Source organism: Nelumbo lutea, chromosome 1 (assembly GCF_056320005.1).
Source record: "Nelumbo lutea isolate HS-2025 chromosome 1, American lotus-T2T, whole genome shotgun sequence".
Taxonomy (NCBI): Eukaryota; Viridiplantae; Streptophyta; class Magnoliopsida; order Proteales; family Nelumbonaceae; genus Nelumbo; species Nelumbo lutea.
Window position 1 is genome coordinate 212,988,845 of NC_142684.1, and position 20,635 is coordinate 213,009,479.

At 42.0% G+C, this 20,635-nt stretch overlaps 2 protein-coding genes across 39 annotated transcripts in view; one reads left to right on the plus strand and one right to left on the minus strand.

Moving 5' to 3' along the window:
* Positions 1-13,506, plus strand: part of LOC148880850 (uncharacterized) — a 28,962-nt gene extending 15,456 nt beyond the window's left edge. For 25 of the 38 annotated variants that reach the window (XM_088962933.1, XM_088962935.1, XM_088962937.1 and 22 more), the window contains 2 exons: positions 3,100-3,242; positions 12,173-12,652. Coding sequence is in view for 21 of the 38 variants with exons in the window: in XM_088962911.1 (XP_088819037.1) it covers positions 3,100-3,242; positions 12,173-12,354 (325 nt within the window). In the remaining 17 variants the exon portion in view is untranslated. Of the gene's footprint in view, positions 1-3,099; positions 3,243-12,172; positions 12,653-12,728 lie in introns of those variants that run through there. The other 13 variants (XM_088962934.1, XM_088962936.1, XM_088962946.1 and 10 more) reach the window with 2 other exon arrangements.
* A 4,420-nt stretch (positions 13,507-17,926) lies between these two features.
* LOC148880851 (cinnamoyl-CoA reductase-like SNL6) lies at positions 17,927-20,374 on the minus strand. Its single transcript, XM_088962950.1, has 5 exons — positions 19,844-20,374; positions 19,587-19,747; positions 18,949-19,137; positions 18,503-18,840; positions 17,927-18,282 (listed from the first exon to the last, which is right to left on the minus strand). The coding sequence occupies exons 1-5, from the start codon at positions 19,983-19,985 to the stop codon at positions 18,189-18,191; spliced, it is 924 nt and encodes a 307-aa protein (XP_088819076.1). The 5' UTR covers positions 19,986-20,374; the 3' UTR covers positions 17,927-18,188.
* Between the last annotated feature and the right edge of the window lie 261 nt (positions 20,375-20,635).

The following is a 20,635-nucleotide window of genomic DNA, read 5'->3' on the forward strand; positions in this document are numbered from 1 at the left end:
GTGCTGTTAGAAGGGTTGAGGGTAATAGAAGGGTTCAAGGAGTTTGTAGAAGGTGCAAGTAACAAAGGCAAACAAAATTGTTGGAAAGAGTTTCTCTCAGAAACTGGAAGAAGGTTTGTTGTAGAATGTAAGAAAAACCTTAAAGGTTATTTTATCTCTTTGACAGAATTTTTTGGCAAGGGAAGAAAGCAGATGGTCTGCCTACCAGAAGGAAGGAAGAGTCAGGGCTGGAAGGCAGTTCATGGGGTCTTATGTGAACTGCTGCAACGCTTGGGTGCTAAAAGAGAAGTAACAGTAAAAAGGAAGATAAGCACTTCTACTAGTCCGGTGAGAAATAATAAGCAAGAGACTCTATTAGTGACAGCTGGGGCAGGCAAATACAGAATGGGAGTAAACATACAGAGAGGAGATTGGGAAAGTAAGCTGATAGTTAAAGCTTCAGCTCATATACTAGACTGAAGTCCTAGGAAAGCTCATTGAGAGGGCAGACTCTAGAAACTTGGTGAAAGGTTGGAGGGTAGGGAGGAACAGGGTTTCAGTAACACATCTACAGTCTGCTGATGACAAAATTCTTTTCTGTGGTGGGGATGAGGTAAGTCGGGTGAGTAATCTAAAGCAAGTGATCAATGTCTTCGAACATGTGACTAATCTTAAAGTGAATCTAGGCAAGAGTTGTGTGATTGACATTAATTTGAGTGAAAGTGAGGTGGAGGATAGAACCCAAAGTTTGGGTTGTGCTCATTGGACAGACATATATGGGGCTGCCACTAGGGGATAACCCAAGTAAAAAGAGTTTCTGGAACCCGGTGATTGAGAGATTCACTAAGGGGTTAACATCTTGGAAGAAAACTTACCTATCCATGAGAAGTAGAATAACTCTGATTAAGTCCACATTGACAAATCTGCCTGTATACTTGTTTTCAGTGTTTAAAATGCCCAAAGGAATATGTGGAATTTTGGAAAAGTTGATGAGAGACTTCTTATGGGAACCAGGAAAGGAGAAAAAGGATCATAGGGTCAGGTGGGATATAGTTATCAAAACCAAAAGTGATGGTGGGCTTGCTTTAGGCAATTTGCAAAAAAAGAATGAAGCTCTGCTAGGGAAATGGCTTTGGAGATTGACTTTGGAAAGGGATAAATTATGGGCTCAAGTTGTCGTATGTATTCATGGGCAAGCGGCAGATGGTGCATCCTTTGTAAGAAGAACGGTGAGACTTGCTATCACTTATTGGTTTCTTGCCCATTTGTTTCAGAAATCTGGTGTTGGTTTTTCTCCCTTTTTGGTTGCAGGTAGACCCCTCCCCCAAATGTACAAAGCCTATTTCATTCTACTACTGTTAGGGGGCTGAAGAAGTGAGGAAAAATTCTGTGAAGGTGCGTAAGAGCAGCTGTATGTTGGACAGTCTGGGAGGAAAGAAATCAACAGATTTTTCATGGGAAAGAAAGAAATAAGGGTGTAATCATTGAACTGATTTCTATAAGGGTGACCCATTGGGTTAAAACTTTGCAAAGTTTTGAAAATTATTCAGGAGACATCATCAGGAAGTGGAAAGAAGTGGCTTGGTCAGCTCCAAGAAAGAATGTATCCCACCCAATTTGGTCCCCTCTAGTTTCAGGTTTCACTAAACTAAACTTTGATGGTAGTAGTGAAGGAAATCCAGGTCTGGCGGGTATAGGGGGAGCCTTCAGGGATGATGAAGGTCGAATTATTGCATTGTATTCTGGTTCTATTGGATGGGGGGACTCTCTTAGAGCTGAAATATTGGCTGTCTTGGAAGGGTTAAAAAGAGCACAAGAGTTAAATATCAAAAAATTGATAGTGGAAGGTGACTCTAAGTTGGCTATAAATTTGTTGATGAAAGATACTTCTAGTCTGTGGAAGTTTCTGAATGAAAAAAAGAAAGTTAGACATCTCACCCAAAATATGGAAGTCAAGTTTCAATGGATAAAGAGGTGCGCCAACTCCTTGGCAGATTCATTGGCCAAACAAGGGGTGGGAAGAGTTAATTTCTTCTGGGCAACATTGTAATCTGAATTGCTTTCTTGGGAGGGTTAGGAATTTTTACCCCTTCTTTTGTACCTTTTCTATTATTATCTTTTAATAAAAGTCTCTGTTATTTTTGGTCCTGTATTTTGTCCATTTCAAGGTCCAAACTATCTGGAAAGTTCTATATTGTGCAGTTAGGTTTTCTCTGTTCTTTTTTTTTTTTTTTATGAATGTAGGTTTTCTCTGCCCCCCTCCCCCCCATTGTCTTCACCTTTGTGTCAGTTCTTTCCTTTTAACTTGTTAGTGAGGCTCATTTTCTGCCTAATATTAAATAGTAGGCACTTGATGACTATGTCCAATCCCTATCAATGATTCTATTTGGATCAATAGGGGGGAGACATGATGACTGAAGCCAATAATCCTATAATAGTGACTGCAGTGGAATGGAGGTTCCCCCCTCCAAACTATCTGGAAAGTCCTATAGTAGGCACTTGATGACTGTATGTCCAATTCCCTATATTCTATTTGGATCATTAGGGGGAGACATGATGACTGAAGCCAATTATCCAATAATAGTGACTGCAGTGGAATGGAGGTCCCCCCTCTGTTCCCCCCTCCCCATGTCTTCACCTTTGTGTCAGTTCTTTCCTTGTAATTTGTTAGTGAGGCTCATTTTCTGCTTAATATTAAAATAGTAGGCACTTGATCACTTGATGACTGTATGTCCAATCCCTATATTCTATTTGGATCAATAGGGGGGAGACATGATGACTGAAGCCAATAATCCAATTAAAATGACTGCAGTGGAATGGAGGTCCTCCCCCCCGCAATACAAGTCTATACGAGGTTACCACACAGGGGTCATCTGAACCTGATGATATCACTTACCATAAGCAATGACTTTTTTTCCTTACTAAAAGTTATTGGTAATAAGAACTAACAAGTTTGGGTTTATCTATTTGAAAACATCCTTTTATGGGACTGCAAAGGAAAATGTCCATTTAATATATGTTGTTTTTTGTTACAATTTCATGTACGGACTAGGCTTCCTTTGTTATTAGTTCTATTGTATGATGAGAAAGTTGAACTTGTTTTTTCCAATTTCTATGCAGGTTAGAGCTTAAAAACAATAAAAACCTTCTTGGAGAGTTTATGGAATTTAAAGGAAAGCAAGAAGATATCCAGGCTTTGAGAAATATTAAGAGATCGAAAGTTAGCTGGTTGATCATCCAGAAGTCAGCTATGTTTGGTTTAGGTAACTTACAGTGCATTCATTGACTTCACTGTTATATAAAAAGTATAATGGATGACATGTAAATATACTAGGTATTATGCTGACTGGAATTAAGAAATAAGAGGAGAAGAGAAGGGAGAAGAGAGGAGAAGATCAATTGAAAGTAAAAAAAAGGTATGAAGGTGCCAACCAGCTGGTTGGTAAGGTGCCTGCACTTGGGTTGGGGGGGTTATGGGTTGGGGGATGGGCTACCCCCCATTGAGAGTCAAAAAGGTAGGCTGGCAGCGCCAGCTATTCCATTTATAATAGGACAGTACAATAAAATAGGTAAAAAGGCAATAGTGCCCCTGTGTCACCTAAAGTAGATAAAAAAACTAAAAACAGAAATACAACACTAGAGAATAAACCCAATATATAGCATGGAAAGGGATTAGAATGTTGCATCCTTCTCATATTATGTACAAATTCAAAAGGATATTGAAACATTTAAGGTTGCCAATGGTGTTTTGGGAAATCAACATTAAGTTGACGGAGAGAACTGAAAGAACATGGTCAATTGAGTAAAACAGTAAAAACTCCAAGCTTCCCCCAACCAAATTCTTCTATCTGGCTTAGAGAAGTGTGGCCTGATGGAACTTCTTGCATCATCTCCATCCATTGAGCTATTTCCCAGTCATTGAGATTTCATCTGAAAGTGGGACACCAATTGCCTGCAGTCCTGTCATGAGAGGAAACCTCTGCCACCAAGCAATCTTTATTTTGAGCTATCTCAAACAGTGCTGGAAATCTCTCCTTCAGAAGTCACTTTTGACACAAGTTCCTCCAGAATTTCACCTTTGAGTTGTCTCCAATTTCAAACTTAATTCCCTTTTTAAAATATGGAGCTGATTTCTGAATGTTTTTCCTCACTGAACACCCATAGGAGATGTTGGATTCACCTGGATCTCAGCTGAAATTGCTAGAACCATACTTTTGCCAAAATAACTCTTCTCCACAAGCTGTTAGTTTGCTCATCCCACTTCCAGAACCACTTGCCAAAACAAGCCATGTCATGGTTTAAAGTATCAATATGCCCAATACGCATGAACAGGTGTATCGGGTGTTTCGATACATCATAACTTTTTTTTTTTATTTTTTTTTTCAAATTTGTTTCAGGGGGTCGGTTTTAGGCTTGCCTACCCCCTGAATTGGGGTTTCAGGGAGCTACCGATACGGGGCATATCGTATTGAAATTTTGAACCTTGAGCCATATTAAACTTTCTTAGCTTTGTCACTCCTAGACCACCAGATTTCCTTGGACTGCAAACCTCACTCCACTTGATTGGTGGATTTTGGACTCACCCATCCATCCCTTCCACAAGAATTCTCTCATCCTCTTTTCAAGTGTTCTCGCTACTGCATCTGGAATTGGGAATGGAGAAAGCAAGTATGTTGGTAGAATGACAGCAAACTTTTAATTGGAGTCAACTTCCCTCCTTTTGAGAGGTATCTTGTTTTCCACAAAGCCAGCTTCCTCAATTGGATTCATATTTGAAAGAAGGGATGGCTCCTAGAATTAATACAAGTAGTATGTTTTTTGTATGTTGGGTTCCATTCTCCCTCTTCCCTACTTCTTTTCTCTTCTTCCTTTTGTAAAGCTTTTTTTTTTTCATTGTGCTTCCAATAAAAAAAGGAGGCCACCAATGTGCGAGGTGCCTTGGAACCATGGAAATTTGGGCATATTAGCTTTATTGTGACCGTTTGCAGTATACAACAGGTGCTCATCATCCATCTAGAAGCAGTGTTAAATGATGTAATATCTTATCAACAATGAAGATTTATCAAACAAAGAGAAGTCATGGATGGAGTATACTTGTTAATGAATGTATAGAAGGGAAGTCCAGGGAAACTTGGTTTTTGCATGCAAGTTCAGCTTGTGGAATGTATATGATTTGGTGAAATTCTAACATCTTCAATTTATTTAGAAATGATGGAGTTTGCAGGATTGGATCAAAGGTATATTGCAACAGCATTTTTCATTCTTACCAAACATACTCTGTTGAGGGCCCGGGAATAGGATCTCGTCACGGGTCGGTCCACGGGAAAACCTCCTGTTTTCCCTTGTTCCTTCCTACTCGTGATGAACCTATCTTGGCGCCTTCGGTGATTTGTCCAAGAGATCACCAACTCTCCTAACTCACTCTTGACTGAATAATTTGATATCTCATTCAATAATGGGGTCTCCTTAAATAGGAGATTACAAGAGTCCTAATCAAAGGGAGTCTCCTTGCTGAATAGGGAGACTTCCAGTTCTATCTTGCTAAGGATAAGATAAGCTAATCCTAATCTGATAAGCTACTAACAAGATAAGATAAGCTAAGCTAATCCTAATATGATAAGCTACCAACAAGATGAGATAAGAGATAAGAACAATAAGATAAGAACAAGCAAAATGAGCTAATCTAATCTAGATAAGGCTGCTGTTGCTGAACTGGGTAGGATGAGCATCATTGAATCCTTGTTGCTGCTGGCGGTGGGCCCGGGGCCTGTTGCTGCCGGCGGCGATGGTACGTCTTCCCGAGGAAGGCGTCCATAACATTACTCCCCTCCTGGACTACGAGCTTGTCCTCAAGCTCGAAAGTTGGATATGTGTCTTGGAACTCTGCAAATGGGATCCATGTGGCTTCTGTTGGTGGTAGATCACACCATTCCACCAAGACTTCAAGGATTCCACGATTGAAACGAGAGCGGGTGACAGTTTTAGGCTAGGGGACCAGTTTGCCATCTTTCAAGGGTGGCAGGGAGGGAACTTGGTCCGGGGGAACACCTGTAAATGGTTTCAGCAAGGAGATGTGGAAGACATCATGAATTCGGCTAGTCTCTGGCAATTCCAGCTGGTAGGCCACACTGGCAATCTATCGCAGAACCTTGTAGGGCCCATAGAACTTAGGGGCCAGCTTCGGGGCAGCCTTGTGGCACAAGGAGCGTTGCTGGTAAGGCTGGAGCTTCAACCAAACGAATTGTCTTGGATCGAACGACAGTTCCCGGTGGTGCTTATCATAGTGGAGCTTCATGCGAAGCTAGGCCAGTTGTAAGCGAATGCAGACGTCGGCAAGGAGGGCGTCGCGGTCCTGTAAGGAGTGATCGATTGCGTCCAAGCGAGTAGATCCGGGCTCGTAGGACAACAAGCGGGGAGGATCCCTGCCGTAAACGACGCGAAAGGGAGTCATGCCGAGGGAGGAATGGTAGGCTGTGTTGTAGCAGTACTCGGCCCAAGGAAGCCATTCCAACCACCGTCGAGGTTGATCGCCTACAAAACAGCGGAGATACATCTCGATAGTGCGGTTAACCACTTCCGTCTGACCGTCGGTTTGTGGCCGGTAAGCTGATGAGTAGGCCAGGGTGGTGCCGTGTAGTCGAAATAACTCTTTGCAGAAGGCACTAGTGAAGACTGGGTCTCTATCGCTGACGATGGATTCCGGCAACCCATGTAAGCGAAAGATATGTGTAAAGAAGGCGAGGGCAACCGAAGTGGCACTGTACGGGTGTGATAGAGGAATGAAGTGCGCGTATTTAGAGAAGCGATCGACTACCACAAAGAGAACTGATTTGCCCCCTACCTTGGGAAGTCCCTCAATGAAGTCCATGGAGATGTCGGCCCAAATCTGCGATGGGATGGAAAGGGGCTGAAGGAGGCCTGTCGGGTGTAGGTTTTCCCATTTGTGCTGTTGGCATGTGGAGCAATTCTGGACAAAATCTCGAATAGAAGTCTTCATACCTCGCCAATGGAAATCAGTCCGGACGCGGTGTAGTGTTTTTTGAATGCCCTCATGGGCGGAGTTATGGATGCTGTTGATGATGGTGGGAATCAATGGACAGTCTGCTGGAAGATGGACACGTCCCTTATACAGTACCAACCCGTCGTGAAGTGACCAATCGAGGTCGGCCGTGCCGGTCTGGATCTTCTGCAGTAAGAGGGACCATTCCGGGGACTGTGGTGCTGCCTTCTTAATGTCGTCAAACAGAGAGATCCGAGGTTGGGAGATGCTACATAGAACCATCGCGTCTTCTTCTCGCCTAGACAAGGCATCAGCTGCGCGATTAGAGGATCCCGCCTTATATTCCACCCGGAAGTCAAACCCGAGCAGTTTGCTAAACCAATGTTGCTGAGGGGAAGTGGTGAGACGCTGCTCTAACAGGTATTTGAGGCTGTAATGATCAGTTTTGACGATGAATGACCGCCCCCACAAATACGGCCTCCAGTGCTGGATGGCTCGGGCAAGGCCGATTAGTTCGCGCTCATAGGCTGGAAGCTTCAAATGCCGGTCGGCCAATCTGCGGCTGAAAAAAGCGATTAGGTGCCCTTTCTGCTGTAGTACGGCCCCGATACCCACTCCGGAAGCATCGCACTCGACTGTAAATTTGAGGGCGAAATTAGGTAATTGCAGGACAGGGGTTGAAGACAGTGCATTTCGCAGTGACAGAAAAGCTTCATCAGTTGCGTCGTCCCACCAGAAGGAGTTTCTCTTCAACAGGTTGGTTAACGGGGCTACCAACACTCCATTAGTTCTGTACAAATTTGCGGTAGTAACCCGTTAAACTGAGGAACCCGCATAAGGCCTTGGCGGATTGAGGTTTGGGCCATTCTGTTATAGCCTGAATTTTGGAACTAATTTTTTTTTTTTTATCAATAACACTTTCATTAATTCATCAGTAGAAAATTTACAAGTGGAAGACAAACACACTTATCTTCCAAGAGTCACAAAGAACTTCAAGAAAGGAAAGAAGAAAATACAAAGATACAAGGACACTAACATTACAACTTAGCCCAAAACAAGGAATCCCTTTCTGCCCCTTGTTTTGCTAAACCGTCAGCTAGGGAATTAGCTGATCTCTTAATCCAACATGTCTTAACTTCCATCTCCCGCACCAGCCATTTGAGTTTCCTCTTCTCATTGTTATACTTCAAAAGATCATTTTGTTCTTTGGTCAACCACCCTATCATCACCTTTGAATCCCCTTCAATTATAAGTTTCTTGATGTTCAACTCCTTAGCTTTCCGGGCTCCTTCCATAATTGCACATATCTCAGCTCTAAGGGAGTCACCCACTCCAATTGGGCCTGAGAACATAGCAGAGGTGACCCCATTTTCATCTCTAAAACACCGCCGATCCCTGATTGTCCCGGGTTTCCCCTACTACATCCATCAAAGTTTAATTTCAAGAATCCACTAGGTGGGGGGGTCCAAGCCACACTCATTACTGACTTGGTCTGCGTGCAACTTGCAATTTCACCCCACTTCCTCAACATGTCATCCACAGTGTAATCTGTGAATATTTCCAGAGATTTCAGCCACTGTACCGCCCTAAGCTGTATGATAGTCCTCAAATCTGCTGTCCTCTCTGAGTTTCTGAGAATATCCTGGAGTTCCTTTCTTCCCACGGTGTCCAACATACTACAGCCCTTGGTCCTCTCCACATTGTCCTTCCCCTTTTTAACCCCCACCTAAAGAAGGAGGGGGCGAAAAGGCCCTGCATGTCTGATGGGGGATTCCAGCTGCATCCAAACAAGGAGAAAGCCCAATCCCACAATGACCTCGCGAAGTGGCACGACACCATTAGGTGAAAACCAGTCTCCCCATCTGCTTTGCAAAATTTTTTGGAACTATCAACTGTTACACCCTGCCCATGGATGATGTGGCCGAGGTAAAGAACCTGTCGTTCCCCGAAGGAGCACTTGGACCGTTTCAGGAATAAGTTGTGTTGGCGTAGGAGTACGAAAACAGTCCTTAGATGGTGGACATGCTCTACCCATGATTTACTGTAAACAAGGATATCATCAAAGAAAACTAAAACAAATTTGCGTAGATGGGGCTGGAATACCTCGTTCATTGGTGCCTGAAATGTAGATGGTGCATTGGAGAGTCCGAATGGCATGACTAAAAATTCGAAGTGACCATGGTGGGTGCGAAAAGTAGTCTTCTTCACGTCACCAGGAGCCATGCGAACTTGGAAATATCCAGACCTAAGGTCCAACTTAGAGAAATACTGGGCACCATGCAACTCATCCAGCAGTTCGTCCACAACGGAAATAGGGAACTTATCTTTGATCGTCTGGTCATTGAGTTCTCTATAGTCAACACAGAACCTCCACGTTCCATCCTGCTTCGCCACCAACAGAACCGGCGAAGAGAAGGGGGAGTGACTTTTGCGTATGATCCCTTGGTTCAACATCGTTGTACATTGTTTTTCTATCTCATCCTTCTGTAAGTGAGGGTAGCGATAAGGCCCGACAACGACTGGTGTTGAACCCTCCACCAAAGGAATACGATGGTCGCAAGCTCGGGAAGGGGGAAGGCCCTTTGGTTCCTGGAACAGATATGAAAACTCGGCGAGAAGTTTTTCCATGGCTGCCAGTTCTGTCTGGAGTGCATGAACCTGCGGTGTCTTTTCTTTAACCCTGCAACCGAGCCATGAAACTTGCTTGCCATTCAGGTGGAAGGTCATGGTGAGTGCGCTGAAGTCCCACAAAATCGGGCCTAGGGTAATTAACCATTTGACCCCGAAAACAATATCGAACCCATCCAATGAGAGTGCAAATAAATCAACAAGAATTAGTTCAGAATTGATCTGTACTGGGACGTCCTTACAAATCCTTGGACTGTGAACTTTTTCACCATTTGCAATGGCTACCTGTAGTCGTGGCCGAAGTTCCATTGGTAGTTTTAACTGTAGGGCTGCATGTTCACTTATGAAGTTGTGTGTGCTCCTTGAATCGACGAGAATGCGCACCGATTGATCTGTGATTTGTGCCTGTAACTGCATGGTCTGAGACGTTTTAATACTGGTGATCGCATGGAGAGAGATCTCTGGTTCGAATGTGACGGGTTCCCCTTCCTCCTCTTGCTCATCTATGATAAGGCAAAAAAGCCTCTTGCATCTATGTCCTGCTGAGTAGATGTCATCACAGTTGAAACATTGACCTCTCGCTCGGCGCTCTGCCATTTCTGCCCTGGTCAAGTGCTTGATGGGAGGAGTGACCATGTTACTGCCTGTACTTATCACTGCTCTAGAGGTGGTGATCGTGGGAGGCTTCACTTCCCGACTGGTAGCAGAAGAGGGGGTCGTTGCTGCTGGTCTTGGGGGCACCCAAGAGTTCGGTGGACGAGCCACATTAAAAATTCTGCGGCTGAACTGCAGCTTGCGCTCAAATGCGCGGGCTAAGTTCATGGCTGTGACCAAATTTGGGGGATTCTGCATCTCGACATCCACTCGCAGGGGTTCTGCTAACCCTACTGTGAACATATCCACTTGCTGGTCTGGTCGCACGGAGGATGCCCTCGCGAGGAGGGTTTGGAACTGTCGCTGGTATTCAGCAACTGTTCCGGTCTGTTTAAGGTTAATTAGCTCGCCCAGTGGGTTGCTGGTCAATGGGGGTCCGAACCGAAGAAGGCAATAGGATTTAAACTGGGGCCAACTGAGCCCGGGTTCTTCTTGCTCTAACTGATAAAACCAAAGTTGTGCTTCTTCTGTTAAATGAAAGGCGGCGAGGCTTACCTTGTCCTGGTCATTTGTCCGTTGATTCCGAAAGAACTGCTAACAGCACAACCAGCCTAGGGGGTCTCCGTTGCCATTGTACAATAGGAACTCCAGCCTGCTGTACTTGGGGATGATGCCTGCTCCATGGCCGACGGACTGCTGTTTGCTGGAAGACTCCAGCAGATCTGGCCGGCGGTCGTTAGTTGTTGTCCCTCTGTCAGAGTTCCTTTCCCTGCTGGAAAGAAACATCTCCATTAGTCGTCGCAATTCTCGCACTTCACCTTTGATCTCACGAACTTTGGAGCTGGTCTCGACGAGTTGGTGCTCGAGGTCGTGGACCCTGGAAGGTAGTTGCTCCAGATCTCCCATGACGCCTTGCTCTGATACCAAGTTGTCGAGGGCCCGGGAATAGGATCTCGTCACGGGTCGGTCCACAGGAAAACCTCCTGTTTTCCCTTGTTCCTTCCTGCTCGTGATGAACCTATCTTGGCGCCTTAGGTGATTTGTCCAAGAGATCACCAACTCTCCTAACTCACTCTTGACTGAATAATTTGATATCTCATTCAATAATGGGGTCTCCTTAAATAGGAGATTACAAGAGTCCTAATCAAAGGGAGTCTCCTTGTTGAATAGGGAGACTTCCAGTTCTATCTTGCTAAGGATAAGATAAGCTAATCCTAATCTGATAAGCTACTAACAAGATAAGATAAGAGATAAGAATAATAAGATAAGAACAAGCAAAATGAGCTAATCTAATCTAGATAAGGCTGCTGTTGCCGAACTGGGTAGGATGAGCATCACTGAATCCTTGTTGCTGCTGGCGGTGGGCCCGGTGCCTATTTCTGCCGGCGGCGATGGTACGTCTTCCCGAGGAAGGCGTCCATAACATACTCAAAAGGATTCTTTAGGTATTTTAAGGGATTTTCTCAGTAAGACACTTCCTTTTCTTTTCCTTTTTACTGTACATGGTGACATCTTAACAGTTTATGAAAAGCAGCAGACATCCATAATGTTTTTTGGAGGATTCAAAATTAGTGATTAGGAAGTTATTGTATCACCACTTCTAAGCTGTATTTGGTTTGAAGGAAAAGGTAGGGAAAGGAAGGGAAAAGTAGGGAAACCTATTCAAGGTTTGCAGAATATGGAAAAATTAACAATTGTTCTGAATTTATGTTAGGCTAAAAGTAAACCTTTTTTTTCATGATCTATAACAAGGTCAAAGAGATTATATTAATGACTTAGCACCAACACCATAATAAGTAGAAAGTCAAACAGTCCCATTAGTGGGATGAAATAAACAAACAAGTATTCAAACCTCCACAAATCAGTGATTCCATGTTATACTGTGTCACTCAACCACAGATGCTTAATTCACTTTGTGCAGTTAGACTTGATGAATTGTTGGCATTTCTGATTAATTTCTACCTAATGCAGGCCGTTCAAAACTCCAAGTCCTATACTCTCCTCGTGATTATCGAAATGAGGGTGCTTCAGTGTCTGAATGGAAGGAAGTAACAGTGAGACATAGTACTGAGGTTCTGTTTCAGCCCCAGAATTCTAATAAAGTTCAGAAATTCAAGCTTTCATCAATCATCTCTCTGTCACTTAGTGCCTGAAGTAAAGGAATGGAAAAAGGTAAAGAAACCTCTGCAGCACAGTTAAAAAATTACTACATGGCATTAATAGATATAAAAGGAGCCACCACCACTTCAAAAATACCAAAATGAGCAAAAAAGAAAAGAAAAAAAGAAATCTGTGTTTGAATACAGTTTTATAATTTGGCAGCACCATTGTATATATTATTATGACAGATGAATTTGAGGTGAATTTTTTATTGTAACTAATGGACTCAGTGGATTAGTTGATTTTGTCAATATCTAAGACTCCATAGGAAATGATAGTAATTTTTCACAAGCTTGTTTTCCTGTCTTCTATTCTTGTTCTATCTTATAACTGGTGGATGTTGAAATCAGAACTTCACCTGTGACAGTGTAGTTGAATATGGGAGTACCACAGCTTCGATGGGAGCTGTGGATGGTGGTGGATCGTAGATGAAAGTCACTCAGTCACAGGTATCTCTGTTGATTTGAAGAAAGACCCAAGAGTTTTTTGTTGTTGCAGCACTAAGATTTGTACGGGGTTATTTATGGATGTGTGAATCATTTGCCCTTTTCAAAATGAGCCTTTTGGATGATCCCATATTTTGAATCCTTCATGATGATTCTAAACAAAGTTGGGAATTTATAACAGTACTGAGAGTGTTGGATACACCTATCGTGATCTTTTACCTTGGAACAATCCCAATATTAATGCTATTTAGTGGACAGTTGGGATATTTTTGAGCCGTGTCTAAATTATCTTCTCTGACCAACTCACATGGGGCATTATAGAATCTGAGACGATTGAATTGATGATGACTTGCTAGTCATTCAGGACCCAGGAGCTGCATTTGAGGTGTCTTTGCCATCAAGTTAGACTTGATTAAAGTCTTAAAACCCCAGTACTGCAGGCAAGCAGACAGTGTGCTTCTCAACGGTTCATAAAATGAATTTATCGAGTACAGGAGAACTGGAGGGAAAAAGACAGTCTTATGTTGAGTCAATCCATCTTTCGGTTGTATTCCTTAGGATGCCAGAAAGTGAGGATCGATGATTAAAACTTGAAAGGCAATGTTTTAAAAATTTTCTGCATTTCTGTTGTATATAACAAAAGAACAGAGTAGTATTATTATTACCATTAACTGCCTTATTAAGAACCGAGGTGCTTGCTTGATCATCAGCGTTGACGTATTACCTAAAAGACTGAATGCAGAGGCGAGACAGTTGGGTTTGGGTCCTTTGGGTCTTGGAGAGGCAAGGCGTAAGGCAGTGATGTACATATCTATTTTAAACCGATTCAACCGGTTCTCTCGGCATTTACATTATCCATTATGCATAACATATAACGTGTGTTCAAACACCAGATCATCTAATTCAGTTCGAGACTTGTGGTTCTAGAACATAGTTTTTTTTTTTTTTTTTTTTTTTTGAATTCTTAGAACTAAAGCAGATTAAATCAATTCTTTCAACCTGTTGTTGACCCAGCTGGTCGGACCATGTTCAGGTCACAATTCCAGTTTGGGTCAACCTTTAACCCACTATACAGTCTATGCTAAAAAAAACATCGATTCGATCAATGGCCTATTAACCTAGACAGCTGAATCATTGACCCACCCATTTACCGGATCATCAGTTTTCTTGTATGAAATATTTTTGTTTTTGTTTTTGAAAATTTCTGTAACAATGGCATCAAGGGTTTACTCATTGACCCAGAAGGTTGAACAGCTGATCCATTGACCTCGAAAGGAAAAGTGGTTCAACATCCAGGCCGGTTTTAAAGAACTGGCTTAAATGGGCGAAGTTAGGTATCACTGTGCATTGAGAGTGATTGTTAACCATACAGGATAATTGATACTTAAATGCAAGAGAGAACAAGTGAGAATCCCCGGATGAGTCTCTGCATCATCTATACCTCCGTATTGAAAATCTATCAACTTGTTCTGAACCCAAAAACTGGCTGAATAGAAATATCTTCAGAACTTGCCTGGATCCTACTAATAAAAGTACCCTCGTACCTATGTATACTTATCTTCAATACCAAACCTCATTAATACATTCATGAACCATAATATGGTCAATGTGATGATGCATTTGCTATTTATTTGAAAACGCCTCTAGATACCTTAGTTGTTCTCCTAAATAAATAGCTATTGACCAAGTTCACTTAAACTGATGGCGAAGCCTTTAGACTAATAATCTGGTCAATTGGAGGTACACTTGCTCGAAGCCAGAAAGGGTGGTGGGGTGGATCCGTCTTTCTTCTTTAATGATTGACGATGGAGGTCTATTAGTTGGAAGGTTTTGTCGAATGGCAAAAAGCACTTAATTAATCTCTGTTTTGCTGTTTTAACTTCTAACCATAAATCAGTGGTATACATGGTTTTCAAAACTGGACCAGAAAATCCGGTAACTGGTCAAGTAACCAATTCCATTTCACCCTAAAACTGTTTTTTCACTAAAAACTATTGATTTGATCAGCGATTCAATGACCTAGGTGGTCAAACCGTCAACCCAGACAACAATTGTTAATCGCTTTCATTGTTTTATTTTTTTAAATCAGAACGGACCATTCATTCGAACCAAATAATTAAACCATTCAACACAAAAATCAGTCATGGTTCCATGTCCAGTCGGGTTTTAAAAACCTTGGTGGTATTTGAACCTGTTTGAAGGACAAGTTAATAATTTTCAGTGTAAGTACGGTTCCGTGTATATGCCTACAGTGCCCATAAGGCCATAACTTGCCATCTGTCCTTTTATCACAGGATCATGATGTGTTGCTGGGTCGATCTCTCATGCGGGTCAAATGAGACAATAGCTAGCTTAGCAAATTTGTCCACTTACATGTATTCCTCTTTTCACCACTTGGATTAGTGGAGTTTGGTCCATCTCCATCAACCTCATCACCTCTACTCTCTATCATATTAATTCTTTAACTACTCTCTTTCTCTCCCCAAATACCTTTTTCTTCTTTTTCATACTTTTTCCTTCAAACCAAACATAGCTTAAACTTCTATCACATATTCACATTTCTATCTCCGCTACTAAATTCTAGGAAAATTTCTTTTATAAAGGTTTTCTTATCTTTCCCTACTTTTTCCTTCAAACCAAACATAGCCCAAGCTTCTATCACATCTCCATCTCCCTTACTAAATTCTGGGGAAAATTATTGATAAGGATACATTTAACAATTAGGTGCAGTAAACTCTATTAACTATTATTACACAATATTGTGCAGTAAGCTCATGTCTGTCACCATATTACCTATATATTACACGATACTGTCATGGACTATTAACTCTTAAAAATTGTTTTGGGGACAACCATGTCCGGTTGTTGAAGCTGGTCAAGGACAAAAATTAATGCAGTCTCAATTAACAATGGCATTGCCTCTCTCCCATCTATTTTTGACATCTTTGCCATATGTGGCTTATGAATTTAAGTTGGGTTTTCTTTATCAATCCTTTTACTGTTTCTAATTAAGAATCAATTTTAGTAGAATTTGTAAAATACCTAGTTTCAGAAACATCCTCCCTCCTGAATTTTGATCCCAACGTTTGGCATCTTTTGCATAAAGCGACTACTTTTCGATTCAAATCCATGTTTTTCCATGCTTGTAAGCCAGAGGTTTTACCATTACACACAGAGTAAAATTGAGATGATCACTTATTCCTTTCCCCAGTTAAAACTGAGTATGCCACAGTTATCTCCAGTATTTAGGATTCCAAAGGCTTTGGAGGAGGCTCTACACTCAAGCATGCTGCATGCATGCATGTTTAAAGAGATATCTTAAGGGGAAGAAAGTAGTTTTTGAATCTTAATTTTCAGAATTGCAGCCTTGAAATCAGATTTCAATTCTGAACCACAAGTCTTTGAATCTTAGGGCCCGTTTCGTTCGTGGGAATAGGGGTCTGGAATCAGATTTCAATTCTAACTGTTTGGTTGGACAGAACGGAACTCATATACATTCCTGGTGGAATGGTTTTTCCTCATTTGAGTGAATGGCCATTCCCTCCCTCTCCATTGAGAATGAAATCCAGTCTTCTCATTATTCTTCACCAAAAAAAAAAAAAAAAGAAAAAGAAAAAGAAAAAGTTTCTCGTAATTGATCAGGTGGCTAATCCCTGACCCATGTGCATAGATTAACCTCTGTTTATTTACTAGGTATTTGGCATCAGTCTCAAAAAAACAGTGTTGGGCATGTGTGAGAAAACGATGCTTATTTTTTGTTTGGAAGCGGTGCTGCCACATAGGCTGTTTTCTAGGAAAATAGCATTGGTTTTGTTTGGTACTAGTGTTGTATAACCACTTTCAGCATTGGTCATATTATCCAACATCCAAGATGATACTACATCATTGCACCATTAGTAGCAACAAGCTGTTTTTTGAGAAAACATCGAATTTGGCGTTGATTTAGATCACATTTTCTCAATTTCCAAGGTGTGGTCTGAAACAATGTTTTTTTTTTTTTTTTCTAAAAAACAATACCAAATAAGAGGCCATTTTCTAAAGCACCGCTTTTTCTGATGTGGTGCCTACGTGGCATCGTTTTATTAAAAAACGACATCGATGCCAAACTCCCACTTAGCGTATGTTTGGTTCTGTGGGTGTTTTGGTAAACGGTGCTATGCCATCACCACGCTAGCATTTATCCCATTATACCAATTCATATGCATTGGCATTGATAAAAGTTGGTTTTGATTTATGTGCATACTAACCATTGGGAGAAACTTTATTTTAATGCTTCCCTCAACGGTAAAGCGTTTATTTACTGTTCCACAGATGTGGCACCTAATGATGCCTAGTTCTTAATAAATGGTTTATCAACCACTTTTCTCAGTTTTGATGCCAAATCAAGTACAAACATTTATTTAATAAATGGTCACACAACCAAACACATACTTAGATAACAGAATTATTTAGTTAAAATTGGCTAAAACTATCCACCTTCTTTGTCCAAACTAGGAGAGTTGTGTATAATCAGACAGTTTTTTGTCATTTTTATTTTCTCTCTTATGCAAACTTCAAAAGTTCATAGTCCTTGTTTTTTTTTCCCGTTCGGTAGGCACGACGTTGTAAGTAGTTAAATGAGTATTTAAAAAATTTGTTTGACACTTGTTATCATGATTTTTAAAACCGATCCGGAGATCAAATCGGTTAGGAGTCCGGTTATTAGGTCGAACGGTCCAACCATTCGAATTGAGCAATCAGGCCATTCTAACAAAAAAATTAAAAATATTAAAAAATGAAAACTGATCAAAACCGTTCAAATAGTTCGAACGATTAACCACCTAAACCAGCAGTTTACTAACCAAGATCAACTATTTTTACCAAAAATCCAATTTTGGGGAAAACCAGAATCGGTCACCCTCCAATTTTGAGAACCATCCAGTCCGGTCCAATTTTAAAAACAATACTTGTCCCTTAAAATACCCCGCATATCGTTGAAAAAGATTAATACTCGCTTTTTGAGAGTTGTCAAAATATTTATCAAATTTTCATTTAATATGCTTAATTACTCTGTTGTGATTACTAGATCCGGTCCTTTTTTTTGTTCTAGTGGTGAATTCTTCCCTTGAATCATGCCACGTGTTGAAATATTATCGATGCCACATGTATACATATTAATAGAAGAGGGCTTTTGCCAATACATTACACTTTGCTCGTCATAAACATGTTACATACATGGTAATGTTCACGATCGATTTATTTACTGAAAATATAAAAAATATTAATAATAGGATGTTACAAAGCTTGTTTCTGTTGGGAACTACTTGGTGACGTATACGCTTCCAAGCCGTTGATTTGATTTCGGACTTGCCGCGCTATCATCATATTCACCTCTTTGACATTCATTCCACTTGGATTCCACTCTCGAAGTCCACCATCAGCTTGCTCAACTTCTTGTTGCTGATCCTTTGCTCCAATATTCTCGTATCCTCCCAGCTGTACACGTGCCAGCCACGCCACACCACACCAACGTTGATTGTAACATCAACAACATCAATCAATTAATCAGACGGGTCCCACAAATACACACTAGTGCTTGAACTTGATTAATCGTATTAATGCAAGACGGATCCAACTAACTTTGATTATGGGGGGTTTCATCTTTTTCTTTATGTTAAAAGACATAATTACCCCTCAATAAAAAAACCCACTGTACCTTGGAGGTAGGGCGGAGGCCGTGGAGGGCGTCAGCATCTGGGCCAGCTTTAAGGCGTCTTCTGGGCGGTTGATAACATGGTTGAAGCACAGATAACGCCCGTAGGTGGAGATGTCCTCATAGGCGCAGATGTGGGCGTCCACCAAGAACCTCAGATCAACGGTCACGAATACTCCATCTTCATACATCTCAGCCGCTCCTTTCAAGTAGGGATTGGTGATCGATAGTTCTGGGCCCATCAATAGCCCCGCGTTTATGGTCACCATGTTCAGTCCTCTGTCCATCGCCAGGGCCCATGCTGTCTTCTCCGCTATCGTCTTCGACAGTGCATGCCATAACTGCATGTCATGCAACCAACCAAACGGAACTCGTCAATTCGATTTAATTACTAAAATACCCTTTACCATTGGACTTGGAACGAGTATGGTCAGTCCGACGATGTGTACCTTGAACTTCCGGCAGAAATTGACGTCGCTCCAGTTCCGTTCATCGAAATCTGAAGATGACTTGCGATCTTCTCTCCAGATAACGGCCGTCACAGACGACGTGAATACAACCTTGTCTATCGTATCCGTCTGTGCGCACGCTTCCAACACGTTGTGCGCCGCTCTCACTTCCACCTCCGCCATAAATTCCTGCAACAAACCCCAAGAAACAACGACGCGTTAATTAAGGCCACTGGAGGTTAACTATTAGAACATGATAGGCTGGCTGGACTATGCCAGCTGGCAATTAACGTATATGGCAGACTCATACATAGCGTCTCCCTCCCGACACCGGATCTGCTCCTCACACAACAGGATTCCCAATTCCTCACAAATTTACATTTAACACAACAGGATTCCCAATTCCTCACAAATTTTCATTTAACACAACAGGATTCCCAATTCCATAGTCCATAGTCCATGCTAGTTGTAATGAACTTTGTAATGCCAAATAAATCCTCTCCTTGAATCTCTCCGTGAATCATAAATTCATAATTGACGAAGCAGGAGTCACTGTGTCAACAGTGAATGGATAAATGAAGAATGAGTACTGAGTAGTGTTGTAAATGAATAGGAACAGGGGTTAATGCGAGACGTACATCGAAGGTGGATTGGTCCTGGGAAGGCTCGAAGGTGTAGAACAAGCCTGAACAGCCCTTCAAGGCGTCCATGATGCTCTGGTAGTCGAATGGATCCGCGTGGAACACCTTCAGATTCTTGTCATTATCAGAAGAAATTCCTTTGAACGCCTGCAAATCACCTAAAATAAAACAATACAAAAAAACAAACAAACAAACAAGATGAGAAAAAGAAAGAAAGAAAGAAGGAAAGAAGGAAGATGGGGATGAAGACTAACCATGGTTCTGGACGGCAGCGTGAACGGTATAGCCCCCTTGCAAGAGACGATCCACAAGGCTGGAACCCAGACGGCCTGAAGCGTCCATGACACACACGGTCTTGAAAGTATCATAATCAGGGAATGAAGCTACTGGTGCCATGTGTGTGTGTCTCTGTCTCTTCTCTGTGTTTCAGAGAGAGCAAGAGCCGAGAGATGTCTGTCAGTGTTCTAGAGGTAAAAGGGTAGATGTGTGCGTGTGTATTTAAAGGGGGAAAAGAGGAAGAGAGCTAGCTAGCATTCAAAGAGTGTGGTGAGTAGATGGTTGGGAGGTGGTTGTTAGGAAAATGGACGAGAGAGAGAGAGAGAGAGATGGGAAAAGGACAGAAGGGGCGGGTTAGCTAGGGGACCCTTGGCCTTGGCCTTGGGTCGGCAAGACGGCAACCACCGATCATTAGTTCTAATCTACCCACCCTGAGCCATGAACCGGTTTGACTCTTTCACGGATTTTGTAGAGTTAATAATAGCCACTGAACAAGTCGTGATGCAGTCAACTACATATGGACAGCCTGGTTTTTAACTTTCTTGTCTATGAATGGTTGCAGTTGCCAGCCCTGATCGAACACAGAGCGTTGGATTGCAGAATGTCCTTGTACACACTATCACTTCATTCACTTGTGTGGACTTTCTCATTCCTGCGAATTAACGAGGGTCCACAAATGGAGTTGACTGAGTGAGATAGACCTCCAGACTTGAGCAGCAAATGCTTTTAATATCCCAATTGACCATGAAGCTGTGCCGCAACATGACGAT

What these genes read in the sequence shown, in the direction of transcription:
- LOC148880851 (XM_088962950.1), bottom strand. Translation starts at nt 19,985, where the DNA reads ATGGCACCAGTAGCTTCATTCCCTGATTATGATACTTTCAAGACCGTG. An exon ending in CGCTGCCGTCCAGAACCATG is followed by an intron (nt 19,748 to 19,843) that starts GTTAGTCTTCAT and finishes GTTTTATTTTAG; the next exon opens with GTGATTTGCAGGCGTTCAAA. An exon ending in ATTTCTGCCGGAAGTTCAAG is followed by an intron (nt 18,841 to 18,948) that starts GTACACATCGTC and finishes CATGACATGCAG; the next exon opens with TTATGGCATGCACTGTCGAA.